The sequence below is a fragment of the Oryctolagus cuniculus genome, chromosome 3, assembly GCF_964237555.1.
Source record: "Oryctolagus cuniculus chromosome 3, mOryCun1.1, whole genome shotgun sequence".
Lineage (NCBI taxonomy): Eukaryota > Metazoa > Chordata > Mammalia > Lagomorpha > Leporidae > Oryctolagus > Oryctolagus cuniculus.
In genome coordinates, this window is record NC_091434.1 from 141,040,182 (window position 1) to 141,057,793 (window position 17,612).

The following is a 17,612-nucleotide window of genomic DNA, read 5'->3' on the forward strand; positions in this document are numbered from 1 at the left end:
GAGACCATACGTGACTGTTAACACTAATTACTGCTGAGAGATAGGATTATGGAGGATTTGATTGCCTCACATTTTTATTGTCTAATTGTTTTCTAATGAGCAAAAATATTGCCTTAATTACCTGAAAAAAGAATTCAACTGTTTCCATTTTTTAAAAGATGAGGGTCCCCAAACTTTGTCAGCTCCCTAGCAGTCCTAAGCCAAAAGCCAGTTCACTGAGTAAATGGCTAAGTCCCAGCACCTTAGGGCATGTTTATGATTGACAGCTGGAGAGCTGGCACTTGATAAGAAATATGCCTGTGAATCGGAATTTTAAAATGCAGTTTTAAGAAAGCACAATTACTTACTCATGGCATGTAGGTGCCTGCGGAGTACATACCCCAAACCTTGAAACCAGGTTGGACATCGCTGCCTGATTTCCTGTATTTTCATATCATTCCTACTTTTTGAGAGAGGGAAGAAGGGAGGGAGAAAGAGGGAGAAAGAAATCTCCCATCTGCTGGTTCATTCCCCAAATGCCTGCACAGGCTGAGGTTGGGCTAGGTCAAAGCCAGGAACTGGGAACTCAATCCAGGTCTCCCACATGTATGATGGGGACCCAACCACCCGAGCCATGACATCCTGCCCTCCAGCATCCACACGTCCACACTGGCAGGAAGCAGGACTTCAGAGCAGAGCCAAGGGTCATTTGGATATTTATGACATCATTCATGGGCCATACAGAATCATCCACTTTAAAATTAGCCTGCTGGAGATGTATTGAATTTCAAGTCAGCATTGAGAAGGGGTTCGGCCTGGCTGTCCAGGTCTTGGGAGCTCATTGTTGGGGTTCTGAGTATTCCTTCCTCAAGGCACACTTGCATCTGTTTCAGGTGGTCATGGGCACTGGCATTTCAGCTGGGTTTAACTTGAAGGAATCATACAGCGTGGACGTCGTTGGGACACTTCCTCTGGGGTAGGAAGATCATTTTGAGAACAGGGTGGCTTGAATAATCCATGGATCTGTTGTTTCTAACTCCTGCTGTAGTGCCCTTACAATGTAAATGTGTGTATGTGTGTATAATACATTTGTTCCTACAAATCAGATAGCTAAGGGTTGGAGGGCTTGGGCTGTGTGTTTTTAGTGGTAAAATCTATAGAACATAAAATTTACCATCGTAACCATTTGTAGGTGTGCAGTTGATTCATGTTAAATATATTCACATTGCTGTAAAACAGCTCTGCAAAACAAATCTCACAGATCTGAACTTCTGTACCTTCAAGACCCTGCTTTCGGTTCTGTGGGATGTGATATAATGACTCTATTTTTAACTTTTTCTGGAACCTCTATACTGTTTGCTATAGCATTTTGCAGTCCCACCAGCAGCTGGGTTTCTTGGTTTCCTTTTATTTCATTAAATGTACAGGTTTTTTAAGTCTCTCCTTGACTGGTGTAGGAATGACGAGCAGAAAGACCTAAGTTCTAGCCTGCCACTTACTAGCTCTGTGACCTGGGCTGCTCGCTGACCCTCTGCAAGCCAGGTGTGCATGGGAATGGATGCTCAGCCCTTGGGCAGGTGTGAGAGCTGCAGGAGCTGACAGAACGTGCAGAACAGCACGTTAATACAGCACCTCGCACACATCAGCTGAAGGCTCTGAGGCTTGTTGTTTTCATAAATTTTCTGATTTCAAGTAATATTTTACTTCTTTGCATCATTTCTGTACCTGACTCCATGTTTTTAAATTCGTTACTCTATACTTTAAAGAACAAGGGTGACTACCCCCTTTCCTCATCTAACCTCTGACATGATCTGGCTATCTCTTTCTCTGTGTGTACCTTCTATCCCTTGTCCTATTAATCTCTCCCTCCCTCCCACCATCATGTATGCTCACGCTCTCTCGCCCTCTTGCTCTCTCATCCAGAAGAGCACAGAAGTTTGCCCAAATGTTGCACATTGGTGGAACTGCCCATGTCCCACCAGGCCTTGCCCTCCAGTCCTGTCTTAGTTCCATCCTGGGAGGCAGAAGGGGCAGAGCTTGCTCTTTAAGTCAGTGTTCACCCAGTGGAGCAAGTATTAGAGGAGGAAGCATGCACTCTACTTTTCTTTAAAGATTTTATTATTTATTTGAGAGGTAGAATCAGAGAGGGAGAGACAGAAAGAACAGTCTTCCATCTCCTGGTTCCCTCTTCAAATGACCGAAACAAACAGAGCTGGGCCAGGCCAAAGCCAGGAGCCAGGAGCTTCTTCTGGGTCTCCGACGTGGGTGCTAAGGCCCAAGCGCTTGAACCATCTTCTACTGCTTTCCCAGGCCATTAGCCGAGAGCTGGATTGGAAGAGGAGGAGCCGGGACTCGAACTAGCACCCATACAGGATGCAGGCACTGCAGGCAGAGGCTTAACCCCGTATACCATAGCACCTGCCCCACACTGTATTTTAAACCTCAAATCAGTAAATTGGTATCATGAACTTGTCACTAGCAATGATTCAGTGTAAAGCTTTAACAGTAATATGCATTGCTTTTATATTTGGGCTTATAAAATACTTTTATTTCCATCATCTGAAACCCTGTAGATAATATGCACTATTATCTCCATTTTACAAGTTCATTTATTCAGCAGGTGTTTCTTGAGCGCCTGTCATGTCCTAGGGATGCAGCAGTTAAACACACAAGAAAAAAAGTGCTCACCCTCACGGACTTTGTATTTTCCTGGAGGAAATAGACAGTCAACCAGTAAACACTGAGCAGTGCTGTGAAAAAAGCGAAGCCAGATAAGGGGGAGGGGGGAAGAGGTTGCTCTTTGAGGTAGGGTGTCAGGAAAGGTGATATCTGGGTGACATGAGTGAGGTTTAGGGACTCTGGCAAGTTCCAGCCTGCTCCTAAAACTCGGTATTCTGATAGCCGGCGTGTACTCTTTCCATTAGCTCACACCTAGGTCTCTATACAGTCATGTGATAAGTGTCAGTCTTTGATTGGATCCGATGGCTAATCCTGTTCAGTTGCCAGTTACAAAGAATTTGATTAAATGTGAAATGCTTACACTTAGGTTTCTGTCTTTAAAAAAATTTTTTTTTATTTGTTTGAAAGACAGTTGCAGAGAGACAGAGGCAGAAGTAGAGAGAGGTTTCCATCTGCTGGTTCACTCCCCAAATGACCGCAACAGCTGGAGCTGGGCTGATCCAAAGCTAGGATCCAGGAGTTTCTTCCAGGTCTCCCACATGGGTGGCAGGGGCCCAAGGACTGGGGCCATCTTCCACTGCTTTCCCAGAGACATTAGAAGGGAGCTGAATCGGAAGTGGAGAAGCCGGGACTCGAACCAGCGCCCATATGGGATGCCGGCACTGCAGGCAGCAGCTTTGCCCACTAGACCACAGCACCGTCCCACGTTTTTCTTTTTAAAAATAGACCAATAGGTTAAAATGCGCATTTCACCATAATTTCTTAGTACCTTTCTTTCCCTATTTCATTGCACCCAGATATGTTTGTTTTCTCCCATGTGAGAGAGCGCAACTTAAAAAAAAAAAAAAAAAGTTTTTACTTTTCTGGAACTTGGCTATTGAGAAACCTTATCTTTCTGAAACTTTTCCAAAGCCAAGCAAGTAACAAATACCTACCTACCTACCTAATCTCTATGTAATCATACCATTTTAGTCATCTGTGAATCTTATTGAAAAATTGTCTCGAAATAGTGATTTGTTCATAGTTCTCAGTCTAGGTTGGGCTCAGCTGGCTGGTTCTTCTGGGCTCATTTGGGTGTCTCTCACGTGTCTGAAGGTGTGTCTGCTGCTAGAGGATCAAGAGGGTTTCATTCACATGCCTGGCAGAACTTGGTTGAAGTGACAGGAGCAGCTGCAGGCTGGCTGGCTGGCATATTCTCTCCACATGGTGTCTCTGGCAGAGTCCTGAGACCCCAGTGCATGGTGCTCAGGGCAAGCAGAGAATTGGCCAGGCCTTACATAAGCATGTGTACAATATCACTTCCACCACATTCTGTTGGTCAGAGCAAATCAGAAGGCCAGACTAGAGTCAGCCCAAGGGGAAACAGATTCCATATGTGGACAGGAGAAGCAGCATGCAGTACAAGTATGGTAGGAATGACTGGTGGCCGTGCTTGCAAACAAACTGTCACCCTTACCTTTTAGACATGAAATGTATTACATTGCATTGCCCAGAAAGGAGTGTTGAAGTGTTGAAGACTTAATGATGGCAGTATATCCTGATTTTTTATTTACTTTCCTTAACTTGTTGCAAAATACATCTTTTTCTTACATTTGTATTCCTCAAGCCCAGACCTGCTGCTTGGCTCCCCTGTCAGTTAATGCTTATGCAGCCAAGTACAGTGAAAACCATTTTATGGTCAGACCCTCTGTGTTTAACTCCCGGCTCCGTCTTGGAAAAATCGGTTAACTTCTGCAGTCATCCATTTTTCTTCATCCTTAAATTAGGATAATAATGGACCTATCTGATAGAATTGTTTGGAGGGGGAATGAGATGGCTTAGTTAAGGCATGTAGCACCGAAGGGGTCCTGAACACATCAGAGCTTCCTTTCTCTTTCTCTCCTCCCTTTCCTTACCCTGAAATTTGAAACTTCCCTTCTGTCACTGCATTGTGACATAGTGAGAAAGATGGGGAAGAGGTGCATGCTATTTGTGGTTTTGTTGTACTTAGTGGATGAGCTGTTGACCTTGTTCAAGCTGCCTAACCTCATTATGCCTCATCTGGAAAATGGAGTTTACACTGGCACCTTGTTCACAAAGCTATTAGACATAATTAAGTGAGCACAGAACCTGGCACAGAGGAGGTGCCTAATGAATGGCTGTCATTGCGATACTTACTGTCCATCAGCTGGGTGATTATTGTTGCTGTTTAGCCCAAGTGCCTTGAACTGGAGCAGGATGCCTTTGAAAATCCTCACTGACCCTTCCCCAGCAACATCAAGGGAATCCTTGTTCTGTTTCTTTAAGACAAGGACCCAAACAACTGTTAAGGCTGGACCACAAAAGCTGGGCTCCCCATTGTGGGATTCGAGGAGTCACGCTTTGGGCTCCGTGAGGCTCACAGGATTCCCAAGGGGCATCCTCTTCTGCTGTTGGTTCCCTGTTTTAAAAACTCACCCAGAGGGGGAACAACATGGGGAGAGGTAACGGACTCAGACTCCTCACATCAAGTAACAAGAGGAGTGCCCGTGTCACAAGGACATCGATTCTCCTCGGCGGGAGCCCTTGTCCGATAACCTCCCCACCCTAGACTTTGGTTCAAATGTCTTGTGGCATCCGAGTACTCCTCTGAGCCTCTTTTCTTCCTGGTCCTGGGTCTTACTTACACCTGTCCATGGGGTGCCATGAGGTGTGAGGTTACTCCCTGTCCAAATAAAACAGTACCCGATCTCTGCAGATTAACCCTCCAGGGCCTCGAAGGTAGCCCTCTGTGTCCAGCAGGGCCCTCCAGGGAACACAGGTGTCCAGGTGTGGGTTACCTCCTTGATAGAGTGTCCCTTGGAAATGCCACCCTCCCATCTCGGGCTTTTTCCTTACAATCACAACACTCGAGTTAAAGCCATCTTGGTTTTCCAGGCTACTACCTCCAGCCAATCCAGACACCAGCCTCTTCCACCTCGTGTATGTGGATGCCATTGCCATAGCCATTGTTGGCTTTTCAGTGACCATCTCAATGGCCAAGACCTTGGCAAATAAACATGGCTACCAGGTTGATGGCAATCAGGTAAAAACCACCTGTTTCCTGCAGAAGTTTCATAAGAGAACAGTCGTTGTGCTCTGTTAGGGAAGGCACAGGAATGAAATTTATCTATCTTGGGGGAAAAACATTTGTTTTGGTGATGGACCTATTTGAAACATGTATTTATTCAACAGTACAATCTTTTTTCATTATTTGTGAGCATTAAATAATCAGAACCCTGGGGTACAGAGTCCTGCCTTGCCTCAGGCATGACAGTCTGGCTACAAACGTGAAATCTCCAATCTGCAGCCTATTCCTAGAGATGTTGTCCCTATTTTTAAGGATTCGTTTATTTTAATTTGAAAGGCAGACTGTGTGTAAGCGAGGGAAAGATGCCTTCCACCTGCTGGTTAACTCCCTTAATGGCCACAACAGCTGGGGCTCCTCAAATAGCTGCAATGGCTGAAGCCAGGAGTGAGGAATTCCATCTGGGTATCCCGTGCGGGTGACCCAAGTGCTTGGATCCAAGTACAGGTGCCTTAGCAGGAAACTGGATCAGAAGTGGAGCAGCCAGAACTCAAACCGCACTCTGTTCGGGGAAGTTGGCCTTACTTCAGCTGCTTAACCCACTGCCTCACAATGCCAACCCCATCCTTGTCTTTGTAAAATCACTGCTTGGAAGTAAAATATCTTTCCAGAAGGATTTTTGCTCCACGGAAAGGCTTACCTTCGTTCCTTAAGCTTTGGGTCTATGACTCATCACTCAAACTCCACAGTATTCTCTAAGCTGCCCCCTCTTACTACGTGGCCGCAGGTGCGATGTTGAATCCAAACCCCATGAGCTCTAATCTTGGCGTGCCGATGTCTATTTTGCACCTTGTGTATGTCTAAGGGAAGACGAGATGCTCCACCTTCATATGAATTTCAGCGATCAAACTGGAAGTACCCGAAATAGCCTTAGGAGCAGGACTCCCTGGTCCCAGAAGACTCTGGCACGTGCTCATCAGTGAGCAATAACCCAGGCTTTTGAGAGATGCCAGTGGCCCTAGATATCAAAAACTTCCTTTTTATCCCTTTTACTGCAACTTCCGTTCAAGAAACAGCATTATTTGTGTAGAGTGTGTTTGATAAGACGGCAGCTGGGCAGGAAGCATAACATTTATCTCCGACACAATAAAAATTCAACCTGTGTTTTCCCCCACCATGAAATACGCCCTACTTCCTATTTTGAACTCATGCTAAACAAGTTCTTGTCTCTGCAAAGAAAATGAGGAGACAGCATTCCTATTGAAAATGTGTAGTCAGTGGACTCTCAGGCGTCTTGCTGAAGAATGATCTGTCTCACTCATGTCTTGTTTCCTTGTGGCAAAGGAACTCATTGCCCTGGGACTGTGCAACTCCATTGGCTCACTCTTCCAGACCTTCTCAATCTCCTGCTCCTTGTCTCGGAGCCTTGTGCAGGAGGGAACCGGAGGGAAGACACAGGTATGTATGCAACAGGCCTCTAACAGCCGCTGGCAAGAGTGGTGATTGAATTGTCATCTCCCAATCCTATGCTGAACCCAAACAAAGCTACTCTGCCTGCAGATCCATGCTCCAGGGAGCCGGGTAGTGAATCAGAGAAAGGCACGACTGGTTGAAGCAAATCACCAGAAACTGAATCTGTAGGAAAGAGGAGCAATGTCCAGTTAAACTGGAGAGTTACAGAGAACTCCCTGCTGCCAGGGACCCTCACCGTTCAGACGTGGGATGTTATTGTGAGAGCTGAGACTGCCAAGGGCAGGAGGCCAGCACCAGTGACACAGAGGTTTCTGCAGTGATGGAAATGTTTGATGTTTGTGCCATCCAGTATGGCAGCCAGTAGCAGCTCTTGAGCACTTGAAATGTGGCTGCTGCAATCAAAGCCTGGACTTCTGTTTTAATTTTTGTAAGGTTGAATAGCCACATGTGGCTTGTGGCTACCCTATGGGACAGCAAACACTGTCTGAACTCTTCCAGCCCTGGTGGGCCTCGGCTCTGAGAAAGGCATTTCAACTGGGATGTGGAAGCATTTCAGCGTCTGCATAAAAGCTAAAAGAGGACCCAGAGCTTCTAAAAGGGTGTGGGCAGGAGCTATAGGTTATGTGGTGGTTTGGACACTTTGTTCGAATCTGTATTTTCTTGAAAATCACTTGATTTTCAGTGCTTATCAAACAAATAAGACCAACCTGTGCTGCTTAAGTCCCCTCAAAGTGCCTCCTTGTGTTTTCTCATTCAGCTTGCAGGTTGTTTGGCCTCCTTGATGATTCTGCTGGTCATCTTAGCCACTGGATTCCTCTTTGAATCATTACCCCAGGTGTGTAGCATGGGCTTGGTGTGAGGTCTGGCCATGTGTAGAGATCTTGCACTTTTATTTGCATATATTTTTGAGGCTGTCTTAGGGAATTTTAAGCAGTAACCCTAGCAAGGTGGTATGAGAAAGGGTCAAGGCTGAGATCAAGGTCATGCTCTGTCATCTGTTGATACCTGCTAACAGGACTTTGGTAATACATCTCAACCCAAGAGAACCTTGAGAACACATCTCCAAGAAGTGGTTTGGACTGGCTATCTCCAGTGTCTCTCCTCTTTGACTCCTGTGGCCTTCACTCATAAGATATTTGCATTTAATCTAATAGAGGTCAGGAACAATATAGAGAAAGTCACCGTGGCGGAGGACTCTGGATGAAATCATTCCTGAATCCCAGGTCTAATTCTGAACCTCTTGGCCACCATGCAGGTTTGAAAAAAAAAAAAAAAAAAAAGCAGATCAGTCTGCTTTTCCCAGGCCCACTTTGGCCAGCCACATCCTGAAAAGCCAAGTGTTCATGGCTCCAAGTTAGCATTAGCATCAGGTAGGAAGCGAGTGGGGAAGTCAGCAGCAGGACAGTGAGGAACCAGCAGAGGGCACCAGAGAGGAGGCACCTGAGCGCCTGTGCTGTGTTTCAGGCGGTGCTGTCAGCCATCGTGATCGTCAACCTGAAAGGCATGTTCATGCAGTTTGCAGATCTCCCCTTTTTCTGGAGAACCAGCAAGATAGAGCTGGTAAGTAACAAAGCTGATCAATAGGTTAATGCGTTCCAGCAGCAAACGTGATCAGTGCCAATGAAAGTGTGAAAAAGAGAAGTTAACATGGTTGTTACCTACAGTACCCAGTTATTCTGGGTCAACATAGCTCATACGTGTATGTGTTTAACTCTTAGAGAGGTTTTGTTTGTTTGTTTTGTTTTGGTTTTTTTTTTTTTTTTTTGAGAGACAGAAAGAGACAGCGACAGGAGAGCTCCCAAGCACTGGTTCACTCCCCTCCAGGTGCCAGGGCTGGGCCAGGGCCAAAGTTGGGAGCCTGAAACTCAATCCAGGTCTCCCATATGGGTGGCTGAACTCAGTCACGTGCACCAGCACCAGCTGCCTCCAAGGGTGCGCATGAGCCTGAAGTTGAAGTCAGGAGCCAGATCCTGGCACAGAGTCCAGGCGCTCCAGTGGTGGACCTGGCCATCCCCCGCCTGCCCCTCCTGGAACTTCCCAGGGATTCCCCACGCACTTCTCCGCCTTTGTCTAGACGATCTGGCTCACCACCTTCGTGTCCTCCTTGTTCCTGGGCTTGGACTACGGTCTGATCACGGCTGTGATCATCGCGCTACTCACGGTGATTTACCGAACACAGAGGTGAGTGAGCGGCTGAGACCACGCCGTGCACTCCTAAGTGTGGAGTGAGGCTGGGCTGGGGAAAGTGGAGCCCTTGGGCTGTTTCCGGTGAGCGTGCCAGGGAGCTGTAACGCTCGCGTGGGATGTCGATGAAACAAAATGCCAAACCGATCATCTGATGCTCTCCTGGGTCGCAGTTGGGACTTGCGTCAGCGACTGTGTTAGATAAGAGCCTGAGTCCCATCACGGTTCCTGCCGTGTGTGGCCCAGGGGTAGCCTGGGTTTCCTCCACACATCTGAGGACAGCGCACGTTCTTGCGATTTGCTTGGGCACCAGGTGCCGATGTGAGTTTTAGGTGATGTGGACCACAGGTTATCAGATGCAGTCCTCCCAGTGTCCCCTCCCCCCTGAGCCATTATTCCCTGTCATCTCCTCTTTCTAATAAGGAGCTGGACCCACTGGAGAAGGTAGAAAGTAGCCTGTAAAAAAAAATACTGTTTATGACAAAGAAATTGCATAAAGATGAAAAGGAAATGTTTCAGAGAACAGCCTAGATTTTTTTTTTTTTAAATAATAGATATGTTTGTTTGTTTGAAAGGGAGACAGAGGCTGGTGCTGTGGCATAGTAACCTAAGCCTCCCCCTGCAGTGCTGGCATCTCATATGGGTACCAGTTCAAGTCCTGGCCAGCTCCCTGCTAATGTGCCTGGGAAAGCGGTAGAAGATGGCCCATGTGCTTGGGCCCCTGAACCCATGTGGGAGACCCGGATGTATCTCCTGACTTCTGGCTTGTGGCCCTCTGGGGCATGAACCAGCAAATGGAAGATTCATTCTCTTTCTGTGTCTCTCTGTCTCTCTGTCTCTCCCTCTATCTCTGTAACTCTGCCTTTCAAATAAATAAATCTTTAAAGAAAAACAGCAAACATCTCCTTTAATAAGGCATGATATAGAATTAAAATTCTTCTTTGTTTTCCTTACAGAATAGAATTTTATGGTTTCAGATAATAAAGTTAGAAGTTAAAGTTATGCAAAGGTTTTTTAAATTTATTTTTAATGCTTTTTATAAGAAAAATATTCGTTTATTTATTTGAAAGAATTAGAGATCTTCCATCCACTGGTTCACTTCCCAGATGGCCACAAATGGCCAAGACTGAGCCAGGCGGAAGCCAGGAGCCAGGGGCTTCATTCGGGTCTCCCACATGAATGCAGGGGCCCAAGCACTTGGGCCATCCTCTGCTGCTCTCCCAGGCTCATTAATAGGGAGCTGGATTGGAAGTGGCCCAACCGGGAATCAAACTGGCACTCATACAGGATGTTGGTGTTGAAGGTTGGCAGGTTAACCCGCTGTGCCACAATGCCAACCCCTGGACAAAGTTTTTGTTAAGATTTATTTATTTATCTGAAAGGCAGAGTTACAGAGGGACAGAGGCAGAGAGGCAGAGAGAGAGAGAGAGAGAGAGAGAGAGAGAGAGAGAGGTCTTCCATCTACTGGTTCACTCCCTAAATGGCCGCAACAGCTGGAGCTGGGCCAGTCTGAAGCCAGGAGCCTCTTCCAAGTCTCTCATGTGGGTGCAGGGACACAAGGACTTGGGCCATTTTCTACTGCTTTCCCAGGCCATAGCAGAGAGCTGGATTGGAAGTGGAGCAGCCAGGACTAGAACCAGCTCTCCTATGAGATGCCGGCACTATAGGCGGCAGCTTTACCCGCTATGCCACAGCACCAGCCCCTGGACAAAGTTTTTTAATGCTATATTTCTTTCTCTGTGATATAATTAACAAAAAGTGATGGCTGTCTTATGTTCTGTTTTTGGTTGCTGATTCTGCTGGGTCTCAAAGTTCAAGCTTGGAGCCCCAGCCTTTGGGGCACTTCTTTGTGCTCCTCTGGCTTCTCTTCCTGTAATTAGGGCACTTTTAGGAGACAGCTGGTGGCGCCTTGGCCTTGACCTTGTGTCCCGGGGCCTAGTTTCCCTTGGAGCATGAATAGCATGAGACAGCCACTTCTTTCAGCACACAGCTCCTACATGCCTCCTCCAGGCAGGCATTGTGGGGGCCGGAAATGTGATGAATGTTCAGCCCCTGCCCCCAGAGAGCTCAGAGTTTGGCCAATGTTATGAGCAGTCAGTATAATCTTCGTTGAGGGTCATGTCTGTTCCCAGGGCGATGCTAGCCTCAAGGGTATTACAGGAAATAAGACATGGTCCTTCTCTTCATGTTTTCCTGGATGACAGCTGCGCCATAATGATGAGGGCGATGTCAATAGTGACAGTGAAGTGACGGTGCCCCTGAATTATCACAGCTCCTACATGGCTGGTTCTGTGTGGAGACCAATGTAAACATCACTTCTCCCCTGCAACACAGGGACTCCTAGCATCCCCATTTCCCAGATGTGCAAACTGAGGCCTAGAGTGAGTAGGTAACTTCCCCAGTCGACAGTAAGTGATGGGGCAATGACTCACCCCTGGGTTTTTTAGGAATCTAGAAGCGGACGCTTCATCAGCATGTCATAATCCACAGTGAGAAGTGTGTCTGTAGGTGTGAGCAGGGCGCAGTGGGATGATGAGCCTGACACATGCCCAGAGAAAAGCCCCCGAGAGCTCACGGCAAGAGATTTTCTTGCTCCTGGTGCTCTGAAGGAAGTCGTAAGGACTTGGCCTTTGCTGGGAGCAGCAGTCTTTGAACTTGGTGATATGAGATCCCAGGCACTGCGCGTGGCCTGGGAGGCTCATTCTGCCTTTGCCTGTTAAAATCCTTATCCTTTGAGGCCCAGCTCCCTGGCCAGAGGGACCTCAATTCCCCTGCATCCAGCAACAGGATGCCCTGGGAAGGTGGTGGGGGGCGCCCTCTACAGAGGCTGCAGGCAAGGATCATTTGTCTGCTGAGTTGCTAGCAGATGCATGCGTCACATGCACACGTGACATGCACACGTGACATGCAGACGTGACATGCAGACGCACAAACCCCACATCTGAAGCGCGTGCGGCACCTGCACCCAGTGGTATCTAACGGCCTCTCTGTCTCCAGTCCGAGCTACAAAGTCCTTGGACAGCTTCCTGACACCGATGTGTACATTGACATAGATGCGTATGAGGAGGTAGGCCCCTTCTCTGCTGTTCCCAGAGGTGGTAAGCGTGTGGTGTGAGCTGCCAAGTAGTACTTTGACCCAGAACAGGAAGTTGGGATGAAGAGAAGGGCGGCTTCGCTGCCAAAGTGAGAACTCAGAGCCTATACCCTCTGGATTCAGCTGTGTCCGTCACGGGCATTACCTGCTCAACCTCCTAGTGTTTATTTTTACCAGTTTTTAATGGGGAATTAAAATATGGATTGGCAAAATACCTACACTGGGAGGCTGGCTTGCATGTGCATGGTTTTCTCCTGAGGAATCCCAGCCAGTGGCAAATTCCAATTTTAACCATGGGGAGTAGGGGTGGCGGGGCTGTTGAAATGATGCCTGTAGGTTCCCCCGGTTTTGAACATTCTTTTCTTCTGTGGGATCTCAAAGACTGTTCCAGAATCTTTGAAAAATGGCTTTTGTTCATTTGTTTTGGTTCCTGCGCAGGAGGGCCTTCTCAGGGTCACTCCAAGGGGTCTGGAAATGAGACCGCGGTTGGGATTCCTCTTCTTTCCTCATTGCAAGGAAGTCAGTGCTGGATCAGTCCTTCCCCCACTGCATCCTGGGGCTCTCGGAGGCTTCTCTGTGCCACCTGTGAACCAAAGCTGCGTGCAGCTCTGTAGCTGTGGCCAGCCTGCCCGGCCGCCTGCCCACCCCCACCTGTCTCTCTCGTAGAGCAGGAGCGAGCTTCACACAACTCATGGATGAATGGAATTAACGTAGGAGTTTGAAGTGCCCTTGGATTTGTCTCTTCCTTCTCTGTGCTTCAGGGGAACAATGACCCCGAGTCAGACGTTGAAAGGTTCCCTCCTTGGCACTCTCCCCTCCAGGGCGGGAGCGGAGTGGCCTCGCTGTGTCATGAAGCCATTCTGCAGGACTTCGGGGTTCCCGCTCTGGCTGGCGGAGGGCGGCGCCTGCAGCTCTGAGTCTGAAATGTCTCCATGTGTTAAGTGTGTGCGTGTTTTACTCCTTAGGTGAAAGAGATTCCCGGTATAAAAATATTCCAAATAAACGCCCCAATTTACTACGCCAACAGCGACTTGTATAGCAATGCCTTAAAGAGAAAGGTGAGTGTGACCAAGTGTGAGCGATTGTTTCCGGGGCAGGAAGGTGCTTTGGGTTGACAGAGCGTCAGCATCTACTCTGTTTCACTATTTCATCCTTAATCCTTTCTCTTTCCCCCATCACCCACTCCCCACACACTCCTCTTTTCTCTGATGGCTATATAGACATTTACCGTTTTAACAATGCAGCGAGTAACCTTAACTATGTTTACATGGTGTTACATCCTCATGGCTACTCGTCTCCCTTATTATAAGGACAAAAGGTTCATGGGAAAATCAAATTAATAGAGAAGTTTGGATGCAAACATTTTGAAGTCTGTGCATAATTTTTCCATAATAGAAGTTTTCCATCAGCCTTCTGAAGACCTTGTGTATATAGTTTCAATTTTTTTCTGTGCACAAAATGAATTTTTCTTCTAATTCCACTTTCTATGAACTTTATGGGAAATACTCTCATATGGTGCCTTTTCCAAAAAAAAAAAAAAAAAAAGGAAAGTGAACAAACAACCTAGGTTTCCAAACAACCTAGGTTTCATACTCTTGAGATCATGTGGGTTTCTGTGGTCGTGATTAGAACCCAACCCCGCTCTGCCCTGTATTTAGGAAAACCTCCCCATCTACCCACAGCATCTCTTCAGTTTGGAGTTTGGTAAATAGCCGTCCGAAAATTCTCTTTAGTACTTGAGCTTCTGGTTGTCTTGAATAAGGATCGCGAATAGGAGAGGCTGCTACTATTCTTCTAGTGAGGGGGGAGGAGTGGGCGTTCAGCCCAGGAGTTAAGCTGCTGTCAGTGGAGACCCCCACCTCCCACAGATGAGGACCTGCGTTGCCTTCCTGGCCCTGCCTCCAGCTCCTGATTCCAGCTTCCTGCTAATGCAGACCCTGGAAGGCAGCAGGGGCTGGCTCAAGTGCTTGTTGCCTGCCACCCATGTAGGAGACCTGGATTCAGTTCCCAGATCCTGGCTCCAGCCCCAGGCCAACCCTGGCAGCTAGAGGCACTTGGGGAGTAAACCAGTGGATAGGAGCAGTCTGGTGCTCACTGTGGCTCTTACATGCATGCTCTCACTCTCTCACTCTGCCATATATGTATATGTAATCTATGTGTGTATGTATATGTTTGTGTATATTTATGTGTATATGCATGTGTATGTGTATTATGTATAAATGTATATGCATGTGTATATGTTTGTAAATATGTGTGTTTGTGTATGTGTGTATGCATGTGTATGTATGTATATGTGTATATATGTGTGTATATGTTGTGTAAATATAGGTGTATGTGTATATTTGTGTGTATATGTATGTGTATATATGTGTATGTGTATATTTGTGTACGTGCGTATGCATGTGTATATGTGTCTGTGTATATGTATGTGTGTATGAGTATATGTGTGTGTGTATGTATGTGACTGAGTTTGGGACATCAGAGGAAAGGTAGAGCAAGGGCTGGGGTGATTCTTGGCATAGGAAGCAGTTCCCTGGAGGAGACTGGAGGATTACTGGTGTTTGGGTGCAGCTCTGGGAGCCATGAAGTGACTCTGTGTCTGTTGTTCTTCCGTGAAGACTGGCGTGAACCCAGCAGTCATCATGGGAGCGAGAAGAAAGGCCATGAGGAAGTATGCTAAGGAGGTGGGCAATGCGAACATAGCCAACGCCACCGTGGCCAAAGTGGTGAGTGGCCTCCTCACCACGAGCTGCCCCTCTCTCCACCTGCAGGGGCTTCCGTCTGTGTTCACGGTCCAGAAGTTTCCACACCAGGAACGCTTAGAAACAGTCTAAGTGTCCTGTTGTACTACAGGTACATGAGAAGGTCAATGACGGGGACGGTTTGGAGAGAAGGAGTGAAAACGTTTAAAAAAGAAAAATCACTGGTACAGTTAGCTAAGCTGCTGCTTGGGACAACCATGTCCAATATAAGGGTGCCCATCTCTCTGCCACTCTACCTTTCACAAAGGTTAATTCAGCTGACGGTAGAAAAACTCAACGGCTGGATGTTTACTGTTGAAGCTTACGGCAACCTGCAGCCTCTCAGGCTACAGTTAGGAACTGTTTGGGGTATGGATGGCCAAGGAGATGGATTTCACTGGACCAGAAAATGAGGAGAGAAGTGGACAGGACAGGCTGGGCTGTGACCCATGTTCTAGAGGGGACCTGGCAGGGTCAGTCGCTTGAGAACAGAAGGCTGACTTTCCAGTACCAGTGTTTCTCACAGTGTGGGTTGTTGACCCAATTCCCGGTTGTGTTTCGCCTCTGGCAGGATGCAGAAGTCGATGGAGAAAACGCCCCCAAGCCTGAGGAGGAGGAGGAGGAAGTGAAATACCCGCCCATAGTGGTCCGAAGCACCTTCCCGGAGGAGCTGCAGAGGTTCATGCCGCCAGGGGACGGCGTCCACACCATCATCCTGGACTTCACGCAGGTCAATTTCATCGATTCCGTCGGCGTGAAGACCGTGGCGGGGGTAAGCATCGCCTGGAACGGGCACTGAAACCTCCATGCCCTGCGGCACCCTTGCAATAGCCGGAGAGCTCTCACAAGCTTGCCCTTTCTGCTCTTTGGGAGCTCTTGTTTGTTTGTTATTTTTCCAACTGTTGATTATGGGGAATTCCTACAAGGTCCAAAAGTAGAGAGCTAAGTCGAGTGGATCCACATGGAACTGCCAGTCTTCATGCTTCAACAGTGAGGAAGTGCGGTCAGTCTGGGCTCGTTAATTGCTGGGGTCCCCTCGTCCTGTCTCTGCCATCCCATCCTCTCCTTGATAACTCAGTACCACAGTCCCTTCTGTCTGAGTCTGCTTGTCATCATTTTGAATAGACTGTCTGAGAGGTACTTCTTGGGGGGAAGAACAGGCTTGTTTCAGCTCGTGGTCTGGAGGCTCCCGCTCGGAATCAGCTGACCCCATAGCCGGCCTGTCTAGTGGAAGCTCCTCATGATGGCTGTGGGGGAATGATCCCGTGGTGAGCCAGGGAGCAGAGGCAGAACAGCTAAGCAGAAGTTGAGCCCAAATCATCCACGCTCTTGGATGAACCACCCTGCCAGGGCATACCCCCAGAGACCTAAGCATCTTGCACTAGCCCTGCCTTTCAGATGCTGTAATTAAATCCAGCTTCTGCCCTTAACCCCTCAACCATCAGCAATAAAGGCTATACCTGCTGTACCCATAACGCCTTCAATAAGTTCCACTAAAACGTCATAACGTTTTTGATACCTTCAGTCATCCCTGTCTGCATAGAAAGCAGAAGAAATAGGAAGTTAGTTTTTTTATTTTTTTTTATTTTATTTTATTTTTTTTGACAGGCAGAGTGGACAGTGAGAGAGAGAGAGAGAGAGAAAGGTCTTCCTTTGCCGTTGGTTCACCCTCCAATGGCCGCCGCGGCCAGCGCGCTGCGACCGGAGCACCGCGCTGATCCAAAGGCAGGAGCCAGGTGCTTCTCCTGGTCTCCCATGGGGTGCAGGGCCCAAGGACTTGGGCCATCCTCCACTGCACTCCCTGGCCACAGCAGAGAGCTGGCCTGGAAGAGGGGCAACCGGGACAGAATCCGGCGCCCTGACCGGGACTAGAACCCGGTGTGCTGGCGCCGCAAGGTGGAGGATTAGCCTAGTGAGCCACAGCACCGGCCGGAAGTTAGTTTTAACTTACTTGTCAAAGGTGCATAATTATTGAAGCAAACGAGAGCACGTGAATGAATGCTCTTGTATCACTAAAATGCATACGAGGATTGGTGCGAGACTTGCAGCTGGCAGAGGCAACAGAAACGAAAGTATTTCAACATTTTTACAGATTGTGAAGGAATACGGCGATGTCGGCATTTACGTCTACTTAGCAGGATGCAGCGGTGAGTGCGCGTCTGCCATGGGCAGGAGGTCTGACACTTTAGTTTTTTCTTTTCTTAAATCATTACATTTGGGACATTTTCCCTTTAATTTTATATAAAACTAAAAACGATTTGTCAGAAAGTCACCCTGAAGCCAGCTTTAGAATGGGTTACCTGTGGCGGATCCCCCCAGCCTGGAGTTTGGAGGAGCACTGTTTACTGTCTTGTGGCTGCTGCCAGAAACATTGCAATTTACTACAATTCTGTATGCATTACTGCAGTCAGGATTGTTTCGTGAGTGCCGTAAGCAT

General features: G+C 47.7%; 1 protein-coding gene across 2 annotated transcripts in view; it reads left to right on the forward strand.

The window, feature by feature from the left end:
* Positions 1 to 17,612, forward strand: part of SLC26A5 (solute carrier family 26 member 5) — a 62,645-nt gene that overhangs the window by 38,045 nt on the left and 6,988 nt on the right. For both annotated transcript variants that reach the window (XM_051848011.2, NM_001142261.1), the window contains 11 exon segments: positions 873 to 955; positions 5,554 to 5,701; positions 7,028 to 7,141; positions 7,914 to 7,991; positions 8,621 to 8,716; positions 9,231 to 9,337; positions 12,338 to 12,407; positions 13,400 to 13,492; positions 15,053 to 15,160; positions 15,747 to 15,947; positions 17,268 to 17,322. In XM_051848011.2, coding sequence (XP_051703971.1) covers positions 873 to 955; positions 5,554 to 5,701; positions 7,028 to 7,141; positions 7,914 to 7,991; positions 8,621 to 8,716; positions 9,231 to 9,337; positions 12,338 to 12,407; positions 13,400 to 13,492; positions 15,053 to 15,160; positions 15,747 to 15,947; positions 17,268 to 17,322 — 1,153 coding nt within the window.